The 22,600-nt window shown below is 40.5% G+C and overlaps 3 protein-coding genes and 2 long non-coding RNA genes across 8 annotated transcripts in view; 2 read left to right on the top strand and 3 right to left on the bottom strand.

Annotated features, from left to right (window-relative positions):
- The window catches only part of LOC5510236 (chromatin modification-related protein EAF3), a 16,179-nt gene extending 13,517 nt beyond the window's left edge, over positions 1–2,662 (top strand). The window contains exons 8-11 of the mRNA XM_001630679.3: positions 154–350; positions 497–668; positions 1,373–1,457; positions 1,595–2,662. Coding sequence (XP_001630729.3) covers positions 154–350; positions 497–668; positions 1,373–1,457; positions 1,595–1,655 — 515 coding nt within the window. The 3' untranslated portion in view covers positions 1,656–2,662. The remainder of the gene's footprint in view (positions 1–153; positions 351–496; positions 669–1,372; positions 1,458–1,594) is intronic.
- LOC116617026 lies at positions 2,590–11,095 on the bottom strand. 2 transcript variants are annotated; one of them, XM_032379405.2, is made up of 4 exons: positions 10,938–11,095; positions 9,228–9,413; positions 4,159–4,251; positions 2,590–3,209 (listed from the first exon to the last, which is right to left on the bottom strand). In XM_032379405.2, the coding sequence occupies exons 2-4, from the start codon at positions 9,375–9,377 to the stop codon at positions 3,102–3,104; spliced, it is 351 nt and encodes a 116-aa protein (XP_032235296.2). In that variant the 5' UTR covers positions 9,378–9,413; positions 10,938–11,095; the 3' UTR covers positions 2,590–3,101. The 2 variants fall into 2 exon arrangements, with proteins under 2 accessions (XP_032235296.2, XP_048589131.1); XM_048733174.1 differs by lacking the exon at positions 10,938–11,095 and adding an exon at positions 10,722–10,869.
- Positions 6,412–21,138, top strand: LOC5510254 (paired mesoderm homeobox protein 2). 3 transcript variants are annotated; one of them, XM_032379398.2, is made up of 5 exons: positions 6,412–6,637; positions 12,259–12,345; positions 15,900–15,974; positions 20,019–20,197; positions 20,616–21,138. In XM_032379398.2, the coding sequence occupies exons 1-5, from the start codon at positions 6,619–6,621 to the stop codon at positions 20,979–20,981; spliced, it is 726 nt and encodes a 241-aa protein (XP_032235289.2). In that variant the 5' UTR covers positions 6,412–6,618; the 3' UTR covers positions 20,982–21,138. The 3 variants fall into 3 exon arrangements, with proteins under 3 accessions (XP_032235289.2, XP_032235290.2, XP_048589130.1); XM_032379399.2 differs by lacking the exon at positions 15,900–15,974 and having other exon boundaries at positions 6,413–6,637; XM_048733173.1 differs by lacking the exons at positions 6,412–6,637; positions 12,259–12,345 and having other exon boundaries at positions 15,606–15,974.
- On the bottom strand, positions 13,463–15,420 carry LOC116617027. The gene is made up of 2 exons (XR_004295595.2): positions 15,118–15,420; positions 13,463–15,015 (listed from the first exon to the last, which is right to left on the bottom strand). It is a non-coding gene; the product is annotated as an uncharacterized LOC116617027 (long non-coding RNA).
- On the bottom strand, positions 21,035–22,600 carry LOC125572955. The gene is made up of 2 exons (XR_007313893.1): positions 22,341–22,600; positions 21,035–21,922 (listed from the first exon to the last, which is right to left on the bottom strand). It is a non-coding gene; the product is annotated as an uncharacterized LOC125572955 (long non-coding RNA).

Below are 22,600 nucleotides of genomic sequence, written 5' to 3'. Positions count from 1 at the left end.
GATTTGTCAGGCTCTTTGTCATATTTTTTCCTGTTAGCTTACATACAGTAGCAAGTATTTTTATGCTGTTTTTTACAGAAATACAAACCCCTTTAGTCTGTCTCCATAAAGTACACTGCAAACTAGTTAATCACACTTTTTGTTGGACTATAGGGAGATCTTCACGCCGCCGCACCCTGAGAAATCACCCAACACAAGCACCTGATGAAACCTCATCTGACCAGACATTCACAGAGCAGGAAGACCCATCAAGCCAGAGTGTCCAGTCAGAAACAGAGGGTTCACAGTCAGCTATGGTGTCATCAACATCATCTACTCCAGATCTCCTGGCATCACCACCTGTTAAAAGGGTATCTCAGTGGTTCTTTGATACCATGAAATAATCGATATGGGAGGGGTCTGAAAATGTGCATCATTGTATCAAGAAACTTTTTCCCTTAAAAAGCTGCATAGCATGGCAATATACCCTGACCTCAGTGTTATTCTCTTATTGCAGAAAGTGCACAGCATTGAGGAAGTTCCAAGCGACCCTCCCGCCCAGCCCCGCCATAACCTGTCTCTGTCTTCAACCTGCTCTTCACTGCCGATAACCAGTGGACTGCTACCTGCCACATGCAAGACCATGCCATCACGAATATACGGACCTGAACACCTACTAAGATTATTTGGTATGCAGATCATAAATAAAATGAGACATTTAGGTTGAATATGGGGATCAATATTATATTATCTGTGAACATGAAACAAGAGTAAGTCCTAGACCATATAAAGGCCACGGTTACTGGCATACTATTGTCCCCCCTTACTCTCTGTACCCTATGTAGGTTTGTCTCAGTATCTTGGGTGATTATCAGGACATTCATAATTACCATGGTGGCAAGTCTACGACAACACACACACATGATTTCAGCACATGCTACCACATTTTGGGGGTACACCAATAGATGTGTGCGCCACCATCGTCTTTCTGCCATTTGTAAATTTTAATTTTGCTATTGTCTCTTATCAGAGTAAACCTCTAGATAAATTGATAAATGAAATAATGTAGTTAAATAAATAGTTAATATAGATCGTGGGTGGACAGTCTTGCCCTCTTCACTCACTTTCTAAAGTTGTTACTTAAGAATGAGGCAACAGCTGTTTATCCAGGGTCAATTAAGGGTGGGAAATATAAAATGTGTATAAAGAATATAAAACTATACCAAGCATATGGCAATGGGGGAATTCCTTGTATTTTAGCTCTCAACATTCTAGAATTCCAGTCTAAATTGATAGGGATTCCCTGTGAACTTACATCTTTTTTTTCTATCTTCAATTCATTGTTGTAGTATAAATTAGGTGAAGTATTGACTTCTATTTTTGTGCATTATAGTGAAGCTGCCATCCCTTCTAGCAAGGACCAACATGCCGGAAAAAAACCTCGTTCCCTTGCTTGAGCAAGTGGATCTCCTCCTGAAGTAAGCACCTCTAGTCATCTTCAATACTTGGTCTTTAAGTAACGCTTTTAGGTAGACCCAGTTTACCTTGTGGGTAACCTTTTAGCTCAGTCAATGAACGGGTGTAGTAAACAAGGCCTCTTGTTTTGTCCCAACAGATATCTCGTGGAGCGTGAGAATGCGCTATTTTCTGACGACGTCTACCAGAGCTTTCTATAGCGCAAGCCCTGTTTACAATACCTGCACAAGTATACTGTATTGGCATGTTTAGATTTACCTAGCATGTTGGTTATCAGGTCACATCACAGTCAGACGCATACTATTAATTTACAACCGTTCATCAAGGATATCTTTTAGGGGCGTTCGATAAACCCTTGAAGTCCCTGCTAATTCTATATAATTTCAAGTTCCCTTGGGACTGTTTTCATTAGTTTCTTCTCTGATACATTGGTCGGTTTGAAATTCCTATAACTCTAGTCCCAAGTTCCCTAAGATACATATTTTAACTTTTAAATTTCAAGCTTTAATTAGAGCTGTTTTTCTTCTATCTTGACGGTTGGAGCTTCCTAACTCTAGCCTAAAGTTCCCTAAGGTACTTAAATGACTTCGAATTCCAAGCTATATAATTAGAGCTGTTTCCTCGGGCGGGGATCATCGTCGTATCCTTGAGGGTGTAAATTTATAGCCTTGGGTATCTTTTCAGGGTGAAAACGTTGAAACGTGTCAATCGGTGTTTTTAGATCACTAACCAGCAAAAAAATCACAACCCACAGTATCTTTTAGGGGGTATTCATGCCTAACCACGCCCACTTAAGTATCTTTTAGGGTTAAAATATAACAAGACCACGCCCACTTTAGTATCTTTTAGGGTTGTTTTCAAAAAATCCCGACGATGATCCCCGGGGTTTAACTTAGTCGAGTTCGCCAGTTGCGATTGAAAATTCTTGCTTTAGTCTACTGTTGAAAAAGAGGAATGCCATAAACAATAGCTAGACTGCAGTTTTAAAACCTCAAAGAGCATAACTGGAAATTTGAAGGTTGTACAAGCTATTTTAGATATATCTTTTTTTTTTCATATTTGCTACCAACTTTGTCATGTGAATATAAAACATATAGATAGCATAAAACTATACAGTAGTCACCAGCAAAAAACTTCTAAGATATTTAGTTTTATTTTATGCAAGTTGTCATATACAGATAACTTAAATAAAGTTAATTGGAATGTGTTCTCTTTTAAGTTAGTGTTGCAAATTGTTTTTGAAATATCAGAATTAGAACAACCGTTAACGCGGGGTTGTAAACTGTTTTTTTGGCCCGTTCCCTATCCTCTTTTTATTTACTCAAACAGATAAGGATTCCATTTGCGAATTATGTTTTTAATGCGAATACATCACTGACTGGAAATTACTCGTAGCTGTAGGTGATAAGCTGCTTTCCTTTAGAGCACAATATAACATTAGACAGAGCTATTTATAATAATCAAGTTAACACAGAACATGTTGAAAATTATTATTTTCCTGCTGCCTCTAAAAATAACCGGTAGCATTAGGTAGTTACATTTTTATTAGCGGATAACATAGCATTACACCGAGCATATCATTAAGTTAGGGCTGTTAGCGTTGGGTAAATTGTTTTTTTTTTTTTTTTTGCACTCTTGGATCCAGTCTACTCTCCTCCCATAGACTGTTCCAAACGTGCTGCCATGTATGCGTCCACGATCTCCTGGTCAGCAGCGGACAGACATTTCTCTATATTGTTGAGCATGTTGCGCACCTGAAACGGGAGGAAAAATGGGTCTCGCGTTACGTGTGAAATCTTCAACTTTCACAGCTTAAAAAGTCAGATTGATACAATGAAAAGCACAATTGTGATTGAATATATTTTAATTTTAAATGTCATTGTCAATATAGCAGACTTTATTTTATCATAATTCTATATCGTTGTAATTAACTTGGCATGCTAGCATCTCTCAATGATTATCATCATCATCATCACCGCAATCTTTCATCGCTAACATTGTCATCACCACCACCACCGTCATCATCATCATTTATCATGACCACCATTTTCATTTTCTTCATCGTCACCACCATAATTATCACCCTTAACGGTCATCATGACCACCATCATCATAATCAAATTCTTCGGTTATCGTGACCACCAGTGTTGTCTTTATTCAGGGTGGTGAAGAGGGGGGGCCCATCACGAGTCACGAAGTTATTTTTCAGACTTTCACGAATCACAAATTTAAAAAAGAAGCTTTCACGAATCACGGTTTTAACTTTTGCTTTTCATACTTAAGATAAAACAATAGCGCTGTCAAGTATTGGTGGAGTAGGGTCACACAAACTAAGACACTTGATACATCGGATATTAAACTAGCACAGCAAGAGGTCAACAATCTAAACAAAGGTCATGTTTATTCGGAAATCTCTTACATGTATTCGTGTTTTAATTATTGTCGGCGTCAACGGTCACGTTTCACGAATTTAGCCATGCGAAATCACGAGTCACGAAAGTAAAAATATCCCAATCACGGATCACGATAGAGTACTCAATCACGAATCACGGGTTTATTTTAGGCTTTTCACGAATCACGGGTTTAATTTAGGGTCAATCACGAATCACGAAAATACTCTTCACCGCCCTGTTTATTGCCACCAACATTACCATCATAATCGGGTTATGACAAGCAACAGTAATATATATTTGTCTTTGTTACCTTGAGGAAGCAGCCGTTGTAGAAGGCGGTAAAGCACTCTCGCACTTTCTCAGGGGATTGTTTTCTGCATGCGGCGAACATTGGCTTGCATTTCTGATAAATACGAGAGAAACCTTAGCTTCCTTTGTTAAGACTAAATCAAATAGTGGTCGTTGTTTGCGTCTCATTACTTTTTTATCCAACTAAGCTACATCAAATAACGGAATTTAACAACAAAAAGGTTCCGTCATGTTTCATGCCTTATTTATTCATGTAAACGACGCGGTGTTCAGAACCTCGGGTGAGACAATAAAAGCTGTGCCAGCAGTCTTTTGCGTTCACATTCGAAAAGCCACTTTAAACTTATAAGTCAACATAAAGGAATAAATATCCAGAAGGGCTTTGTTCCCACGTCGTATGGCGTCGCTTTGATGGCGGCTTCTGCTATGACTTTCATGTGCGTGTCCGTCTAACGGCGGCGAGGCGCAGGCAATGCTGCTTCCATACTGGTCGCTAAAGGCTCTGTAGAGGACCCGAAATGATCCCGGGACCCGAAACGATCCCCAGGAGTCCCCGAAATGAACACCAAGGAATTGCAGTAATGGACAAACAAAAGGAATGTGGAAGGATTGGCTTTCAGTTTTAAAAACATATGAAACATTTTCGCGTCATTTTTGTTACTATCCAGAAATTTGAATTAACTAAAACCATTGTATTAAGATTTTTATACACGACTGCGCGGGAAGTACAGCTTTCGACAGCTTGGTTGAGTCAGCAATTGGGGTCAAATAAAAATTCCCGTGATGGTAATTTGAAGAACCAGGCGTGAAAAAAATCATTTATACATAACAAGCCATAAAAGAAAGTATCCACAGATTAGACATGCATCTGCTTTCCCGTAGAAAAATGTTTGTTTGTGTTCAGTGAATGAAAGACCTATCATAAAGAGAGAGAGAGAGAAATCGTGCAGTGGTTCGAAGTGCTGTACGCACTACTACATAAGGAAATTCAAAACTCACATATTGCTTTCAACAAAAGCCACATCTCTTAATATTTTGCAACGGTAGTAAAAGGGTTGTTCGAGTGCATTACTCAGTGTGCTTTTGTCATTCCATCTTCTCGGCCAAACCGGCTGTCGGTAAATATTCGCTCGTGTGAACACGGATTTCGTGGTGAATTACACGTTTGGTTGTCAAATGAATATAGGTTTTTAGGGGTGATGTTTACCGGAAACGAGATTTATAGTGTAAGAGTCATGTGTTGGAGCTGCAAATGTTTCGAAGGTCGAAAGTTTGGTTGTTCTGAGCAAGGCTGTGCTATGTTTATGTTGTACTCCTTTCAGTAGCAATTAAAAGTTGTGTATTTGTTTTGGACTCTGTTTATGGGTTTACCGCCGGGGCAATGTAATATATAGTAGTTAAAACTACTTACTAACCTCGACCGTTCGGTCATGCCGGGAAATATCAAACTGAGGCTTTGGCGTATCGACCGAGTTGTTTATTATATGGCTTTTTAAAATAAAAATGACAAGTAAACAAATCAATTCATAGATCCGACGCGCGCACGAATAACCAATCAGAAAGCAGCAAATAGAAGTCAGCGAAGTGCAACCCAAATGTCCCACAAAAGTCCCACACCTCGGATGAGGTCTGTGAATCCTGCTCGGGTTTATCTAAAATAAAGACGTTTATAGGGGTTTTCCTGCGACTTGGAAAATAAAAAATGGTCACCTAACATGATGGATACTTGATTTGTTGTCCAAAATTGGTGAAAATCTTGTAGAGAAGCATAGAAATAGATAACTACAAGTTTGGTTGTTGAATGGAAACGACCCGAATCCAGCTCGAAATACGAAAAGCGGTGCTTTCTTCGGTAGGTACCATGTGTTTATCTGCTTTCAAAGCTGTTTTTGTCAACTTGCAGTAATTTAAGTGCGGGGAAAAGTAGAAGAGAATGCCGAATTCGCAGTGTTTTTCGTTTCTTCGCAGAAATTTTACGTGTTTTTCTGCAATTTGAGTCCCAACTCTACACTAAAAGTGGCCGGTCAAAGAAAACAGGACTATCACTTTCTACGCTGACCGGAAGATGTTTATTTTGCTTGTCCAGATTAGCAGAAAAATATCTCAAACCAATCTTTTTGCCGTCGATTGCCGACTTTTTGTGGGACATTTGTGGGACCACATCGCCGTTATTGCATCATCTCTTTCCCGATTGGCTATTCGTGCGCGCGTGATTGACATGTCGGATCTATGAACTTTCGCTTTCGCGCGAATATCGATTAGTTTATCGATCGATTTCAAAAAGGCGGGAAAACAAAAAACACTCGCGCGCTGCCAAATCAAAAATGTAAATGAGTGAAAAGATTCAACAACAAGTAATTGGTAGTAATTGGACGACTCTTGGAAGCTACAGGTTTTATCATAGGTGAAGTTTATCCAAACAATAACAAAGAAAGCTGAGTTGTCAGTCTTCACGGCATGAATGGACTGTTTAGTCCACGGTATGTAGAGAACAAACTTCTGAAATAAGTTAAAATGAAAAGGCCAATCGCTTTGTGCGGCGTTTTGATTTGACGGAAATATTGCATTCACAAATAACAGGTAGTACTTATCTTAAAGAGACTTTTCTGGGTCTTTACACCCCTTGTTATTTATCCATTTATTTGTTTATCCGATATAAATAACTTAAGCTTTGTATTTTATGGCTATCGGTGGCGACTCGTGATCTTATTGTTTTTCTTTGTGTCAAAAATTTCCTCTTCAATCTCTTCAGGATGATAAAACTCCGACTCAAAGTGCTCGTCCTCTCACATTATCAACTTTAAGACCTGTTTGTTTCTTTTTTTTTTTTGGTGGCTTTGGTTTTTTGGCCGATTTTGTTTTAGCAAAATTCGGGCAACCGAACAAAGCAACACAAAAAAGCTCACAAAATGTCCCGTTCCGAATACGGAAAAAGACGGCCCGCTGATTAAACATTTCTGTTTCTTCTGGGTGTTAGAATTCGCTACTCGAATGTTCGCTGTCGCTCGTTTTGCAGTTTGAAGGTGGAAAAAATATCAAAAACCAAAAGATTGTGAAAAATTTTTCGTAGGGCAATACGGAATTCCGTAATGCCCTCAGAGACGGGCAATACGGGAATGTCACGACTACCAATTAGCCAATCACAGCGCGCGTACTATCGTAGCCATATAATAATTCTATTTGTATTGGAATTTAAGTTTTTTAAGTCATGTTATTTAGAAATGGATTCGCCGTCAACCCTTAAATATGCTTTAAGAATTGGAAGTGCTTTTTTTCTGCTTTTCCTTTGTCCATTACCGCAATTCCGTGGGGTTGATTTCGGGGACTCCTCGGTATCGTTTCGGGTCCCGGGATCAGTTGGGGTACTTTTGGGGATCGTTTCGGGTCCTGGGATCATTTCAGGTCCTGTAAAGCTCCCATATGGTTTCCATATAATCGTACATGATCGCAGGGTGAATTCCCATATAACCGCACACGATCGCAGGGTGAGTTTCCACATGATCGAACATGATCGCAGGGTGAGTTCATATAATCGTACACGATCGCAGGGTGAGTTTCCATATAATCGTACATGATCGCAGGGTGAGTTCCCATATAATCGTACACGATCGCAGGGTGAGTTTCCATGTGTACACGATCGCAGGTGAGTTTCCATATAATCGTACACGATCGCAGGGTGAGTTCCCATATAATCGTACACGATCGCAGGGTGAGTTTCCATGTGTACACGATCGCAGGGGTAGTTTTCATGTAATCGTACACGATCGCAGGGTGAGTTTCCATATAATCGTACATGATCGAAGGATAAGTTCCCATATAATCGTACACGATCGCAGGGTGAGTTTTCATGTAATCGCACACGATCGCAGGGGGAGTTTCCATATAATCGTACACGATCGCAGGGTGAGTTTCCATATAATCGCACATGATCGCAGGGTGAGTTCCCATATAATCGTACACGATCGCAGGGTGAGTTTCCATGTGTACACGATCGCAGGTGAGTTTCCATATAATCGTACACGATCGCAGGGTGAGTTTTCATATAATCGTACATGATCGAAGGATGAGTTCCCATATAATCGTACACGATCGCAGGGTGAATTCCCATATAACCGCACACGATCGCAGGGTGAATTCCCATATAATCGATCGCAGGGTGAGTTTTCATATAATCGTACACGATCGCCGGGTGAGTTTCCATAAAACAACAAACACAGTCGTCAACGTCCGTTTTTTAAGCGATGAGGTGTATATTGTTGTATTGTGTACGTAAGGCGAAAGGATGCAGCGTTCTTTGATTGTGTTTAGTGTTGATTGTGTAACGCTGGTTTCCAAATAATTGCACACGATCGCAGGGTGAGTTTCCATATAATCGCACACGATCGCAGGGTGAGTTCACATATAATCGTACACAATCGCCTGTGATCATTTGCGATCGAATGCGATCATATGGAAACCAGCGTTACACAATCAACACTAAACACAATCAAAGAACGCTGCACCCTTTCGCCTTACGTACACAATACAACAATATACACCTCATCGCTCAAAAATCGGACGTTGACGACTGTGTGTTTGTTGTTTTATGAAAGCAGATAATTTCGGTATCTCGATGCAATCGAATCAAGCAGATTGCCATTATTTTAAATCTGACTTTTTATCAGTGCAAGACGCGAATTTCAGTTCTTATTGGTCAAGTAAATATGATCTAAGGTTAATCATGAGTAAGTGACAACGCGCGCATCATCTCTTAAAATGCTTTTTTTAACTCTCTCATCACGAAGAACAAAAGTTGTTGCAAGATATCTTTGAAATTCAAAATAATTCATCGCTACTTCAGCTGATCGAAATGCGGTTAACTGCTGTAGAAATTCTTTCGAATATTTTTCGGTTATGATCTAATAAAAAAATAAAAAAAAGAGTACGATTTTCCAGGGTATCGACTACGCCCGACAAAGCACGAAACACGACAAATTTTAACCGAACAAATATTTTTTTTCGAAATGCGAAGAATTATAAGCGTCGCACTTTTCAAGATTGTAAAATAAATGAAAATGAATTGCTGCGTACCTTGGCGGCTACTGCATCTGGTAATGATGGCGCTCCTTTGGGAAGCTTGTCACTCTTTTCTGATGCCTTGATGTTGCTCTCATCTCTTTCTTCGCCGAAAACCAACCCGACCACCAAGAAGAACGCGATACATGTTATAAAGGCTCTCATTGTCAAACCTGGTTTGGTTGCGCCAACTTCACGAGTCTGAGACAAGATGTTTACAAGGGAGTACTCGTTAGTTGGAATAATAAGTGCGAGGTGAAATCTCTAATAAGGCTGTGTGTGTTTTTTTTCTTTACAGTAGATGTTTGCCTCGTTAAATGTTTAATGACTCCAGCGCCCGTTTTGTTACAAGTTGAGAATTCTTATCTCAAAAACTGTCCAGTAGGATTAGTTCACGCGGGAGCTCTTTGTACGGAAATTCGCCAAAAAGTTGATGGGATTATTCAGATAGACGAAAAAACAAACAAACTAGGATAACTCGAGTTATTAAAGAAACCCCGCAATCCAAGACCGTCTGCTTACAGCAGCATTGTGACAGGAGCATTGTGAGGATCGGGTTCGTTTTGCGGGAAAATGAGATTATTTTTTTTGCTCAATGATAGCGATTCCTAAGCTGATACATCTTGTATGAGGCGTTGAGTTTAATTGGACGAAAAAGCCGCCCAAATCGGTGCGCGGTTAACAAGAAAACATCGGTTGTAATGAGCTTTAATTGTTTCGTTACTTCACGCGTGGATACTAATGGAACCAAAAATAAACTCTAACGCCACAAATGCAAACATTGCTGACTAGTTGTGATAATGTTAAAAAGAGTCAGTTAGAGAAAGCCGTCTTATCACTAAATGTTTATTAGTTTCTTTTTTTGCTTACATAAAGAATAGTGATCAAATTTCTCTTTCATTTTTCGTGTCCATTTTTAAATGTTTTTATTTGATTTCCTTCAGGTGTCAGTAATAAAATCGAGATCAAAGACAATAATTTCTTCATATTTATTTTGTATTCAGAATTTAATCTGATTCCTATAACTTGAAACTGAAAATAAATCTGACTAAATGTGATGGATTTAGCGCTTAGCTTAGTTCATCACGTAGCCCTGGTGTCGTAGTCGCATCATTGTTTTTGCGAATGATTATATATACTTTCATTGGACCAGTTCAAATGACGAGTTTTCTATCGCTAAAAACAAAAGAGTTTTATAGTATTTCTTATCCTCTTGAAAGTCATCCGGTTAGGATGCCTTTAAAAGCCCTCGCAATTGTGCTGGTACATTGAAGCTTTAGTTGAATATTTTGGTTTTCACCCACCACACCCGTTTTTTAAAGCTCTCGATCTGCTAAAGCTCTAACTACTTGATCTTATTTTTAGAGATTAAAAAGCTAAAACGTCTTTGAGCGATCACCCCTATTCCTTTAAAGATTCTAGCTGTTGCAAATGAATAAGCTAAAATGCCATATTTGAAGATATTTTTGAAAGGGGGCTACAGATTGCACGGGTTCATGTTACAATTACCTAGGTCTCGAAGAACAGATGTATGGTTTCTTTGTAAGTTTCTATCTCAGAAAGACTAAGTGCTTTCTAATAGATCTTCAGTGGGAGTTTCCAGTAAGTTGCTATCCAATAAACCGAGTTCTTGATGGTCAAATGTGTTTTTCTTTTTTATGTCTTACCATTCGATCTTTTTCGATTAACTTTCAAACCATGGGTGTTAAACTTATCAATACTTACGTTTAGCTTTAGGTGTTCCCGCGTGTAGTCTCCCCACAGATTGTAGCTTCTAGAAGGCAAAAAAACAATTTATTTTGTAATATAGCTATCCAGATGGTCCATAAAGGGCCGGAACACAGACATGTTTTTCATATAATTGGCTGAATTTTAGTATTTTGTCCAATGGCGTGTGCGATTAGACTGGTATACTTTCCGCCGATAAATCATAACTTTATCTTGTTGAAAACACTATTCTTCCATTCGCTATATACTGTTTATAGATTCTTAATTTGCATGCCCCGTTTCAATTATCATCGTTTTGTTGTAATTTTTTATATAAAGGATTTCCGAGTTCAGGTTATTCCAACTATTGACTATGACAACAGTGAGTCAACAAAAATACCACCTGCAAAAGTACTTAAATTGATTAGTTCGGAAAATTTGTTCGACATTATAGGAGAGTTCATGCAAAACAAATGCAAAATGCTTTTGTATAAAAAATACCATGTCAAAATTGCAGACAGATGATGTGAAAAAGGAAATTTATAAAAGAGTAATATTTCTTCTTTTATTTTGTTAAGACGTCCCTCGAGGCAATCTCTTGACATTTTTTATTATTTTTTTTGCAGTCTATGAATAATTTGAACCTTCTATTGGGGAAATTCACATTTAAAAAACATCATCGTGTATTTTAGGCTGTCTTTAGTAAATTCTATTTTCTTTAACCTCGTAATTTTATTTAGAATATTAGCGTATCGGTCTCTTGCAAGATTTCAGATTTAAAACTAGTTATTTTTCACTCACTGGTGGTGCCTTTTCTTCAGGACAACCGAAACTTCTGGAAATTCGGTACCTTTCTTCCCTTAAAACTGATCGCTTTCTGGTCCCTGGGGGGAGGGGAGGGGGTCGCGCAGTCATAGTCATGTAGTATTTGACGTTTCTCAATAAGAAATGACTTACTTCGGCAAACGGGGGGGGGGGGGGGGGGGGGGGGGGATGCCACCATGCGCATCCACATCGCCACGCGTCTACCCTGACTTGCATAGACCAATAGTCGCACCGTAGGGCTACTTTCGGGTTCACTTCGGCGCCCATTTCGATGAATACGGAGTATGTTATGTTACTTCTTCAGCGCGTCTTGTTTGCGCCTAAGGGCTTGGTTTTGGGAACTCGCTAATTGTTTTGCTTGGCCTCTGAATGGTCCTGCCAAATCCCTACCGACAGAGAGGGGGAGGGACAAATGAAGACAGTGTGGAGCTACGGGACGGCCTGGACAAGACAAGTGCAGTCATTGATACCCTGTGCGGGGAATATTTTTCTGACAAGATCTTTCACTTCACAGGTAACCACATGTGGGTTCGCCTAACATCGTATTCGTTGCCATTTATTTTGAACTGTTTTGAGGCCAAGTTTCAAGCAGTAGATCCAGGTATGTTCTCCGTTCCGTATTAGAGTGTTCTCGGTGTTGTGCGCGCATCTTATAGTCCTGTGGAAGCTTACTTTGTCCCCTTCAACTTCACCTTGAGCTCTTATAAGCGCAGTTTACGTTATCAGGGTGGCTTTTTAGTGATCGCGTTGGTTACTGCCGTCCTGGAGACAGCCATTATATTATTTGTTGTGATGCCTTTTCAAAAGTTAATAGCCTCGCTTTGAATAACATTTTGTGTATCCGTGTGCAATGTCTTACCGCAAAAATTAGGAAAATTCGAATGTCTATATTTTGCATGTGTTGTTTCCCTTACTATCTGTTTCGCTGTTATTGTTCCTTTTTCGTTATCTGTTATTTTTTTCGCTGTTGTTTCTTTTGTTGTTATTCTAATTGACCGTGTTGATGTTGAAGCTTTTGTTGTGCGTGCACGTATGGGATAACTGGTAATTGTACTTGGAAATTGTTTGTTGCTCACGTTTCGGTGGTTGCTGTCTTGTCTCGCCCTTGCCAATGATCAATAATTTAGAGCGGATGGCCTGTTAAATATCTCGGATTCTAATAGATTCTTTTGTCTTTTAACGGTTCAGGTTTGCGTCGGACCTCCGGAAGTAAACTGGTGACAATGCGGCTTAAGGGAGGGGGGGGGGGGGGGGAGAATTAATCCCGTGAGAAGGGGGGAAATAATAGGGTGACAATCGTGTGGGGAAGGGGAGACAATAAATAACCGTTAAAATCCAACCCATGTGAGGCAAAAGTGATCAAGCTTTTTCTGTCAATCAATTGAGACGCCTAGCCGGAGACAGTGGGCGAGCGCGTGGTAGCGATCATAGCGTCTTACTGCATGATCGCCGCGATGCCTTCCTTATCTAGCGGTAATTAGACGCGCAAATAGACAGAGCGCAAACCGTCGCCGACCAGTCTATAGATGCAGAGTGCATTAGGTTATATATCCTTCGCTAATTAAAGAACTTCAGCAAAGTGATACATGATGGTTCTGTTTAACCACAGTCATTTGTAAGGCCGAAGAATTCAACGAAATGCCCGATAATCAGAATGCTTTGGCTTGTGAGGGGGCTGTGGGGCAAAAGGCCTATTGTATCTAAGTGAGGAGTGTTTGTGGGATCTTTAGACTTTGTTTATAGATCTCAAATAACTGCTATTCCCTGTTCGCCCTGCCAGTTTCGAGCTTAATTTGTTCTTTAATCGGAGAGCGTCTTTTGGGGTTTGCTGTGTTCTATATGGACCATAGGTGAACTTGGATCCATCCCTCCACTTCACACTGATGACTGCAATTATTTCTTTAATTCTCTGTTTATCTATGAAAAACACAATAACCATTAAAGGCATTTTATGAAGTAACCTTATGAATTTTATCTGGGCGGGCAAAAAGTGTTTTAGTTAATTAATTTAGTGCCCACTTTGCTACAGAGGCCACATGTGTTCCAAATCGCTAGTAAGCTAGCGATAAGATAGCTTGTTTATGTTAAGCCGTTATTCACGTAAACTTTTCGTTTAACTAGCTAATGATTACACGTTTAACGCTTCACTATATTTCCGCAAATTGTAGTTTAGATGGATATTTAACCGTTGTTGTAGCCCACACATCTCGGCGAACATTCGAGAAAGGCGGGTTTTCATAAACGCTAAATATAAACAGCCAACCCAGGTCGGCTCGTATCGCTGATAAAAAATAATCACATTTCCGAAAAGGCTCTGATTTGAACCCAGATCAGCCTAGATCATGGATGTTTGTTGTTAATCCAGCACCACTTGCGTTTCACCCTTCAAGCACGACTGGACTTAACCCAGCATCAGACACCATCGTCAAGAAGAAAATCACGCCGCCAGTTTTTTTTTGCAGTCGAGTGTGATTTTGCGCGCTCGCTGTCTTTCATTAGTTCTTAGTGAGGTTGTCAGCGTTTGATTTTTGTAATAAATCTTAACCTTTCGTTAGTAAGTTTAAGTGCCTTGATATCCCGAAATTAGACGTAATATGACGAGGGCGCTGATACAACATGCTTCTCGGTGACGGAATTGTACCACGCACATAAAATGGGATTGAAAAAAGGAAAATGTCTGCCCATATATTCCAAAACGCCTTTCACCTCTGATGTGAGACAGAGTTCCCAGCGGAATGACGCGAAAAAATGGGACGCAATTGTATTTTCTCTCCATTGTATTTTCTCTTGCTGAGATGCCATGCTAGATACCGATGGAGAATTGATCCTTTGCTTGTTGCCGGACTGCCGCGCTTGCGACACTTGTAATACTTCCACAGATATCTGCACACGAGATGGCTTCCGGGCTAGTGACATGTTTTATTAAAATTTTCCTATTGCCCCATGATTGCTGTTTCTGCAGATCAGATACGGATCGTTACTTGTAAGAAGATCTGCTCCTCTTTGAACAGCACTACTAGTGTCTCAACCGACACAAAGAATAGTGTTTACAATTATTGTGTATTGGGGGCGAGATATAGTCTTTGAGAGTCCGTGTTTGTTTTGCAGTTTAGTCAATGGGAATAATAACAGTCCTTACGGTAGTCTAAACATTTTTAATTAGTTGTAGGTAAATCTTGTCGAGGTATAACGTGTTTATCGCGCCGTATATCTTTTCGATAGACTCGACCAGCATGACTCTCGTAGGCTTGTATAAACATCGATTATATATCTGTGGAAAAAGACATTACAAGGGTAAGCCGTATCGCGTAAACAGTTGATGACGTTGGCTTATCCTCGGCTTTACCATCAACATAAATCAAAATTTTAGCACCTAGTTCAAGCACGCTGACCCCATAGTCATCGCCACCAGACCGCGTTAAATCAGATTCGTATTCACGACAATTCAGAACAGTCACAAGACAATTCACCCTGCACCTCTAATCCGGCTTCTTGGCCCGTCATCTGACACGCAGTTCTTTTTTACTCGACTATATTCATCGACACTTTAATTGGCCCATTAATGAAATTGCACACATTCACACTTTCCCGGATAGACAGTCTTTTTAGAAGCAAGCTCGAGTAGAACTCTTTATGGAAGCCGACTACTAGATGCAAACACAAAGCACTCGCTCTTCTAGTGGATTATAAACAAACAACAAGCTGTCGATGAGTTTATTTTAAGATTTTCAGGGTATTACCGGAACACATTTTTCACTGTCACTCAGTTGTATTAATTAGTTTCACACATGGTTGATTTGACACGATTACGCGCGCACCGCACTGAGGTAGAGACCAGTCCTGCGTGATAACCGGGCCGTAACCCACAAGTAGGGACCGTAGATGCGCAAACCAGTGAGAGCTTATGAACCAGTCGCTTACAGCACCTGGGTCAGTAACACAGAGCAGGCACACAGTAGGGAGCTCAATAATCGCCCTATAACCCGGTATAAGAAATTCTAGGAGACTACCTCTTATTTACGCACAAAACTCGGGCCATAGCGCACAATTGAGGACAGCATTATTTACGCACCATGAGTGGAAGGAGATCGCCAAGGGGTATGGAGACCAACCCGTTTTCCATAGAGAATATTCTAAAGAAAGATTCTATCTCAGCCGCTCTACCAGACAGCGATGGCGAGGAGCCTTCTAAGTCTACAGCAGCTTTATCCCTCGCAGCTAAGCTGGCAGGTAAGAGTGCTACCGTAGAACTGATGAGACTGCACAACGACTATGACAAGAATCCTAGGATCTGCATAACTGTAAAAGGGCATAAAAAGCTTGCAAGCATCCGTTACTCTCCTTGCGATACAGTGCACACAGTAAACTCACAAGTTTACCATGAACAGGCCTTTGATTTTTAGAAACAAATAATATCGCTTCTTGTTCCTAATGCTTCCTGCACGATCGCATAGTACTGATAGTACGAACACGTAAATGGGTTTATCTAAAAACAGTTAGCGTATTGTTTTCGCCTTTTACTACTCAACCAATAACCGCTATGTTTTTCTAAAAGAAACTGTGCACAGTCGCAGAATGTTTGGGGCTAAGGCAGTACGATAGATGCTCGTCCCATGTTCGGGTGTATCAACCATTTTTGCACAGTACGTGTCCTGTTTAAGGATAAGAGGAAAAGGCGTGAATGACACCGATAAATCCGTAATACCCCGCTTTTTATCGTACCCGGTTCGCTCAAAAGTACCAGCGTCCAAGGGATCATGCAAAAAGAGGTGGTACTGGAAGATTCCATGGTAGGAGGAGTGTTACAAGGGGTTTGTTTCCTAGACACTTGTCTTTGAACACATTTTTTGGAATCGTCCAATTGAAAGCTGGAGTAAACACCAGGCTTGGATTCGAAAATATTCGTAATTGGTCGAGCACAGTAAAGCAAATACAATACGCACTCAAACCAAATGTACCTCACATAAAGGGAGTCAGTTCTCTAGATATAATATACGGAGTAACTATTGCTTCCTGATCTATATAGTTTTGGTGATGCGTTGCTTATGTTGTTTGTATTGATATCAAACGCACATTTTGCTTCAATCATTCACACATAAGAGAAGGAAAAATTAGTATGTGTTATAAAGAATATTAGGGGAAATTGTATGACATAGGGTTTCTCACAAACACAGACAAGCATCCCAACCTCTTAAAAGCAAACGGCTTCCACTGCGCTTCACACACTATATGTTGTTCTTATAGACAACGTTATCATATGCTTCGTAAGAATCCCTTAACGCTAGAGGAGTTAGTCTCCTCATACCGATTTATAGGATTAGCGCAGTGTCGTTCGCGATATAACTTTGTAAGATCCCATGGCAGGATCGCATGCATGGTAGTCGTGGATTAGCGGGTATCTAAGACGCTCCTGCCGAGAGATCCATCCATGTAAGATGGTCATGATCAACATCTCACCAGATTATTTCCTCGCCCGACTCACTACGGATATCTGCGATGATACATGTGTAAACCGGGGTTATAAATAACTTGAACTTTTTATGATATGGATAAAAAGTTACCGATTATAAGTATCCAAATTTATCCTTTATATTTGCGTCTTTCAGTATAGTAGCGCGCGGAACTTATACTGATAAAAACTTGTACTGATAAATGTTAGAAGTTTCCATGCCATGCTTTTAAGATTTATTTACCTAACACGGAAATTATTTACCCCTAAATGTGTTAAACGACAACGTATTTTCAAGTTTGGAATTCACTTTTAAATTTTATTGGCTGTTAATTATCTGAAATGCAGCGACAATATCAAGACCGCCATAACAAAGAACGCTAGAACCTTAAGTGCGGTTTTACTTTGGGATGACACCCAGTTTATTTCGTGCGTACGGAGGATTGCTATCAGCGATACACTCCATGCGCTAAAGGCGTTAATTCGATTTGAAGTATCAGCACAGATAATGAGTGGGATAGCTCGAAAGAGCCAAACCCGCGCGGCGCCATCTCTGATAGGGCGTCAAGATAAGTCTCCTTAATGCTCACAAAACATGTTTTCGAAGAGCTTTAGATGTCCTTTATTTGTACAGGATTAAGACTATGAGATATACTCGATGTCCCCCTAGCAAGAACTTCATTGCACTTGTTTGCGGCGTGAGAATTGAGTTAGTTTGGATTAGAGAAAATCCTTCCAGTCCTCTCGACGGCTATTTAGCAAGACCTGTCTCTCCTTATCTGGTCGGATCTGCGATGATGGCTTGAGGGTCTTGCCTTTGTAAAACACAGTCAAGACTCAAACCTTGCGGAAAGATCCCTCGCTAATCTGCGCCTGTTTAAAGAACGTAAAGATACCTAACAAGTATCCCATAGAGTAAACAGACCTACATGAATGCGTTCGGTATATTCACGGTGTCTTTTTGCTCCCTGAATGTGGCGCTCAATGGTTCACTTCTATTTATATACTTTGTAAAGTATTGTAAAAACGTTTGCTAGTCCTTAATGACAGATTCCTAATCCGCCTAGAACATCTATAAAGTGCGTTTTCGTAATGTAAACACAACTTAAGCCAACTATTTCAAGCACTTTGAATCAAGAGGATATACTATTGGTGCGTCTGGTATCTACAAACAAAAAGCTGTTTTGATGCTTTCAATTGAGCCACTTCATAAACGTTCTTGAGAAAGCGCAAATACCCTCACATTTAACACGCAACAAACTCCGCATTTGAGTTGGACACTTTACTTGGTAAAAGCACCCCGTGAAGGGCCGCAAAAGTTTCCCAAATTGCATAGTTAATATCGGACCATTTTTTGTTCTACTTGAAGCCCACATAATGTGCACAAACGGAACCACTAATCCGCCTCTGATGTAGAGCTTCGTCTACATCCGCTTACTAGATTCCCGACGCACAGTTTATCCGTTGTAGATCCCATCTTGAAAGAATTGCCAGTGCGTCCGTAGAGAAGCGTAGTTCTCCCAGGCTTGATATTCGCCAGAGGTTCGGTGGCACGGTGTGAGCCAAGACAGGTCATTAATCACTAGTAGTGCGAGAAAGGCACCGAACGAAAGTGATACAGTGAAAGCGCTATGGACTGCAATGCATATGCTAACCTACTGACTCCACAAATCCCTTCACTTATGCCGCATTTGTGATGGTATTGGTAGTATCGCAGTAATATCCTCACCGTTGCATTCTTCAACTGCCAAATCCGCGGAAGGTATGCGCGACAGATAGCGCGCCATTACTTTTTGTTCCTTGGTGGGATGGGACAATAATTTATAATAATATTATAATAATTTATTGCATTTATATTGCGCAATTATCAATATAAAAATTTTTAACTGCGCATGGACCGTACGCAAAAATTTTCAACGACGCATGAACCGTACGCACGTCGCACGTGATTGCAGTGGATGCGTACATTCCCTCCTTCCTTGATAGCCAAACAGCGATCTTTTTATTGAAAGGTCTTATTAGTATTATATTAGTATTTTGTATATGATACCCATGCCGCACACACACACAAATAATACTGCGACTAGGAGAAGAGGAGTGCGAAAATACAAGTACAAGGTCCTTAAAATGCCCTTCTTTTACATTCCCAATGGTATTACTAGAAAGACTACAGACAAGCTGGAGAAAACCTACGTGGCCTTTATATTCCCAAGTTGCCTCTGAAAAAAAATATTTTTAAGTTTTCCCGTAGAACTTCGTTAAACGCTATCCGGACGCCAAAATCACAAAAAAATGTGCTTTACGTGCATCAGGAACATTTTACAACGATGGTATTATTATTGTTTGAGCAATAAATGGAATAACCATTATTTGCACATGATAGATATATAAGACTTCTAACTGTTTATTAAGTCCGACCCGTGGAATTGGGTTAGATGAGTAACTGACCGCTTTTGATGTTGCCGGGCTCATCTCATGCTTCCAGGAGAAAGACTATGCAGTTTCGCGGTATATAATATGCACGGACATAAGTAAGCTTTAACATTAAAAATGGAAATGGCGGGAGGTCACATTTGGCGGCCATTTTGCAAAATAGAACTCTCGGATGCCTATGTTTCATTATCATTTATATAGTATTCCAAGCTCAATAAAAGGTAAGTCTTGGAGTACATAGATGATATACGAAAATGATTCAAATCTTATTTCCCAGTTGTCTAGCTGCACACCACTTTCTGGATCGAATCACTCAGACAAAGATCCGTTTAACCCCTATGAAAGTCCTCACACCACACTAACCACCCTGTTGCTTTTCTCTCTGCTTACAGATGTGATTCTCGAGGCTCGAAAAGAGAAAAGTCGTCGCGGAAGTCGAAGAACCCGCACCGCATTCACGCACCAACAGCTAACAGCTCTCGAGAAAGTTTTCTCCAAGACCCATTACCCTGACGTCGAGGTGCGAGAACAACTTGCGACATCTACGAACCTACAGGAGGCCAGAATACAGGTATTAAGAGAAGAGGAATAAGGATTAAAGAGAGTTAAAGTTAGGAAGAGTAGACAGACAAAAAGAAGAGAAGGATCAGATGAAGGGTGGTATAAAGGTATGAAGGGCGCAGCCAGAGGGGGAACTGCCCCCCCCCTCCCCAGTCCTCCCCTTTAGAAGTCCTAGTTACGCCCCTAATGGATCCCTGAGGGGGGAGGGGTGATAAGAAAGGGATATATACAAAGAGAGTACACCACGTGATTTGGTGCTTGATAGAGCAATGAGCTCAGTATTATCTCCTTTGTTTTTTTGTAAATCGAACAATGCGGAACAAACAGGCTGCTTGCGACTTATTTAGAATTTCTACCACTTCGTTCAGTATAGAATAAAACATTTTGCATGCTATTGTGACAAATTCCTCTTCTTTTTACTTCTCCAGGTATGGTTCAAAAACCGACGAGCGAAGTATCGTAAGGATCAAAGGCGCAGCCTCACTTCCGAACGTGAACATCTCGCGAGCATACAAAAACAGGACGAAGCCGCTGGACTGATGGCGCCAATGTACTATCAGCAGGCTCACATGTCACATTCAAGACCTTACTGGAACCACAACGTTCCTTCTGATTGGCTAGCAGATCCACCAATTATAACGCCGAACATGTCTTGTTACAGTTACGTGCATTCGCCTATAATTCATCAGTCTGCGCCCGCGGTACACGGACCCGAGGTTTCTTACGGGAATTTGGTCTTACAAAGAGCGCATCGCGACGAAATCCCCTGGAACAGTTACCCTGGAGTTTACTGAGCAAATACTAGCTAGCTAGCCAAGATTTAAAACCTTATCACTGGGGAGATGTGTAAGAAGATGTAATTATTTGGTTGTAAAATAGAATGATCACCAGTCAGCCGATTCAATAATATTATATACATTCTCAAACTATATAAAACCGAGGTTCCGACTTGCTTGGTGTTTTATTTTGTATATATTCTTAAAAATCTGATTATTTTGAAAGACAAAATTACCCATTCCATTATTTATACTCTAGAGAATAAAGCTGTTTTTATCGTGGGATGGGTTGATTTCACCGCTGTTCAAATATAACTCAAATGTACATCTCATTTCCGTGGAGTTTTCGCACCAGCAGAAAAAAACCGTCATACAAGCCGAGACCAGGGTGTAGCCCTCAGAGCTTGCGTAGGGACTCCCTTTGATAACACAAGGATTTTTATGCCCAGATGGGACTAAGGGGGGTATACGATCACTTGTATGTTGTATTTGTATTTTGAAGATGAAGGTGCACCGCGCCGCGTGTTCGTTAGTTTTTTCGTGGGGGTTAAATGAGTTAAATGGTTGGTCTAAACCTCCTCAGGTTTCCTATCGCAGGGTGCTAAGAAAGGAGTATCGGTGCTGGACTGTGATCCTATAATACACCCGTATTCTTCATTCCTTCAGACGAGTGGTAATGCGATGATGGATGGCATTTGTCAATCAATCGAGCGTTAGCCCTTCGTCGGAGCAAAACGGTTTTGCTCCGACGAAGGGCTAACGCTGGAAACGTCAGGGCAACTACTCTCTGTTTCACAGAGGCGTTTAACATACCTTTTCAACCTTGTGTTGATGTTTACCCTGTCTACACCAAACCTACGCAGACCATCTAGTTTTTCTACAGCTTGCCAGTAGTCTTTCTAGTTATATCATGGTGGTACCACATGGAGATGTGTTTATTTAAAACGTTTGAGCACCACCTTGATAAAAGGGACACCAGCGTCAGTGTTTGCGCTCCTGGGTAAATTATACTTTTTTTTGGCGTTCATAAAGGACAAAGCTTGAAGTGTTGCGGTTTTCTACGACGGGAGGTCGGTCAGTTATGGCAAGGGTCTCACTGGCAAACCAACCGAAATCCCTTGTAACTGAATCGATCTATTTATCCACACATCGTGTCCGTGACTCAGTCAAATTAATAAGCTGTCGAAGATAAATGATTGAATTGGCATGTTTGCCCACTGCAATTCCCTTGAAGCCATCATGTCAGCGAATTGTACCATCAAGGCCATACATATGCGTAAAATCAGAAGGTTATGCGTGATTTGTCCTTATTTTTCTATTTACGCAACTCAAACATTAATACATAACTAACACCCGTGCAAGAACAACGTTACATACCAAGCAGAATTTTTCCCCCGGTGATGAGTCATAGTTAGTTTTGTGGGCCTAGTTTTAAAGATCTTTTTCTCCTTAGAAGGATTACGATTCTCTATTCAAACCTGTCAGTCTCTTCGTTCTTTTGATAGAAACCTAGTAGTGCAGGTCAAAGCAAATTCTGTCAAAGTTATATTTCGTTAACGGCTTAGCTCTGTGATCGGCTTAGTTTCTCTTAGACCAAAATCGCCTTATTCAACTAATTCAAATCGGATTGGCCTTAA

The sequence above is a fragment of the Nematostella vectensis genome, chromosome 10 (genome assembly GCF_932526225.1).
Source record: "Nematostella vectensis chromosome 10, jaNemVect1.1, whole genome shotgun sequence".
Classification (NCBI taxonomy): domain Eukaryota; kingdom Metazoa; phylum Cnidaria; class Anthozoa; order Actiniaria; family Edwardsiidae; genus Nematostella; species Nematostella vectensis.
The sequence above is the reverse complement of the archived record's forward strand: the minus strand, read 5'-3'. Positions and strand labels throughout refer to the sequence as shown.

Coding starts and splice junctions, on each gene's coding strand:
- LOC116617026 (XM_032379405.2), bottom strand. CDS start 9,377: ATGAGAGCCTTTATAACATGTATCGCGTTCTTCTTGGTGGTCGGGTTG. Junction 4,252..9,227: donor CAGATGCAGTAGCCGCCAAG/GTACGCAGCAAT, acceptor CGTATTTATCAG/AAATGCAAGCCAATGTTCGC. Junction 3,210..4,158: donor ACAACGGCTGCTTCCTCAAG/GTAACAAAGACA, acceptor CTCCCGTTTCAG/GTGCGCAACATGCTCAACAA.
- LOC5510254 (XM_032379398.2), top strand. Junction 12,346..15,899: donor GTTTCAAGCAGTAGATCCAG/GTATGTTCTCCG, acceptor ATTCTATCTCAG/CCGCTCTACCAGACAGCGAT. Junction 20,198..20,615: donor TACAGGAGGCCAGAATACAG/GTATTAAGAGAA, acceptor TTACTTCTCCAG/GTATGGTTCAAAAACCGACG.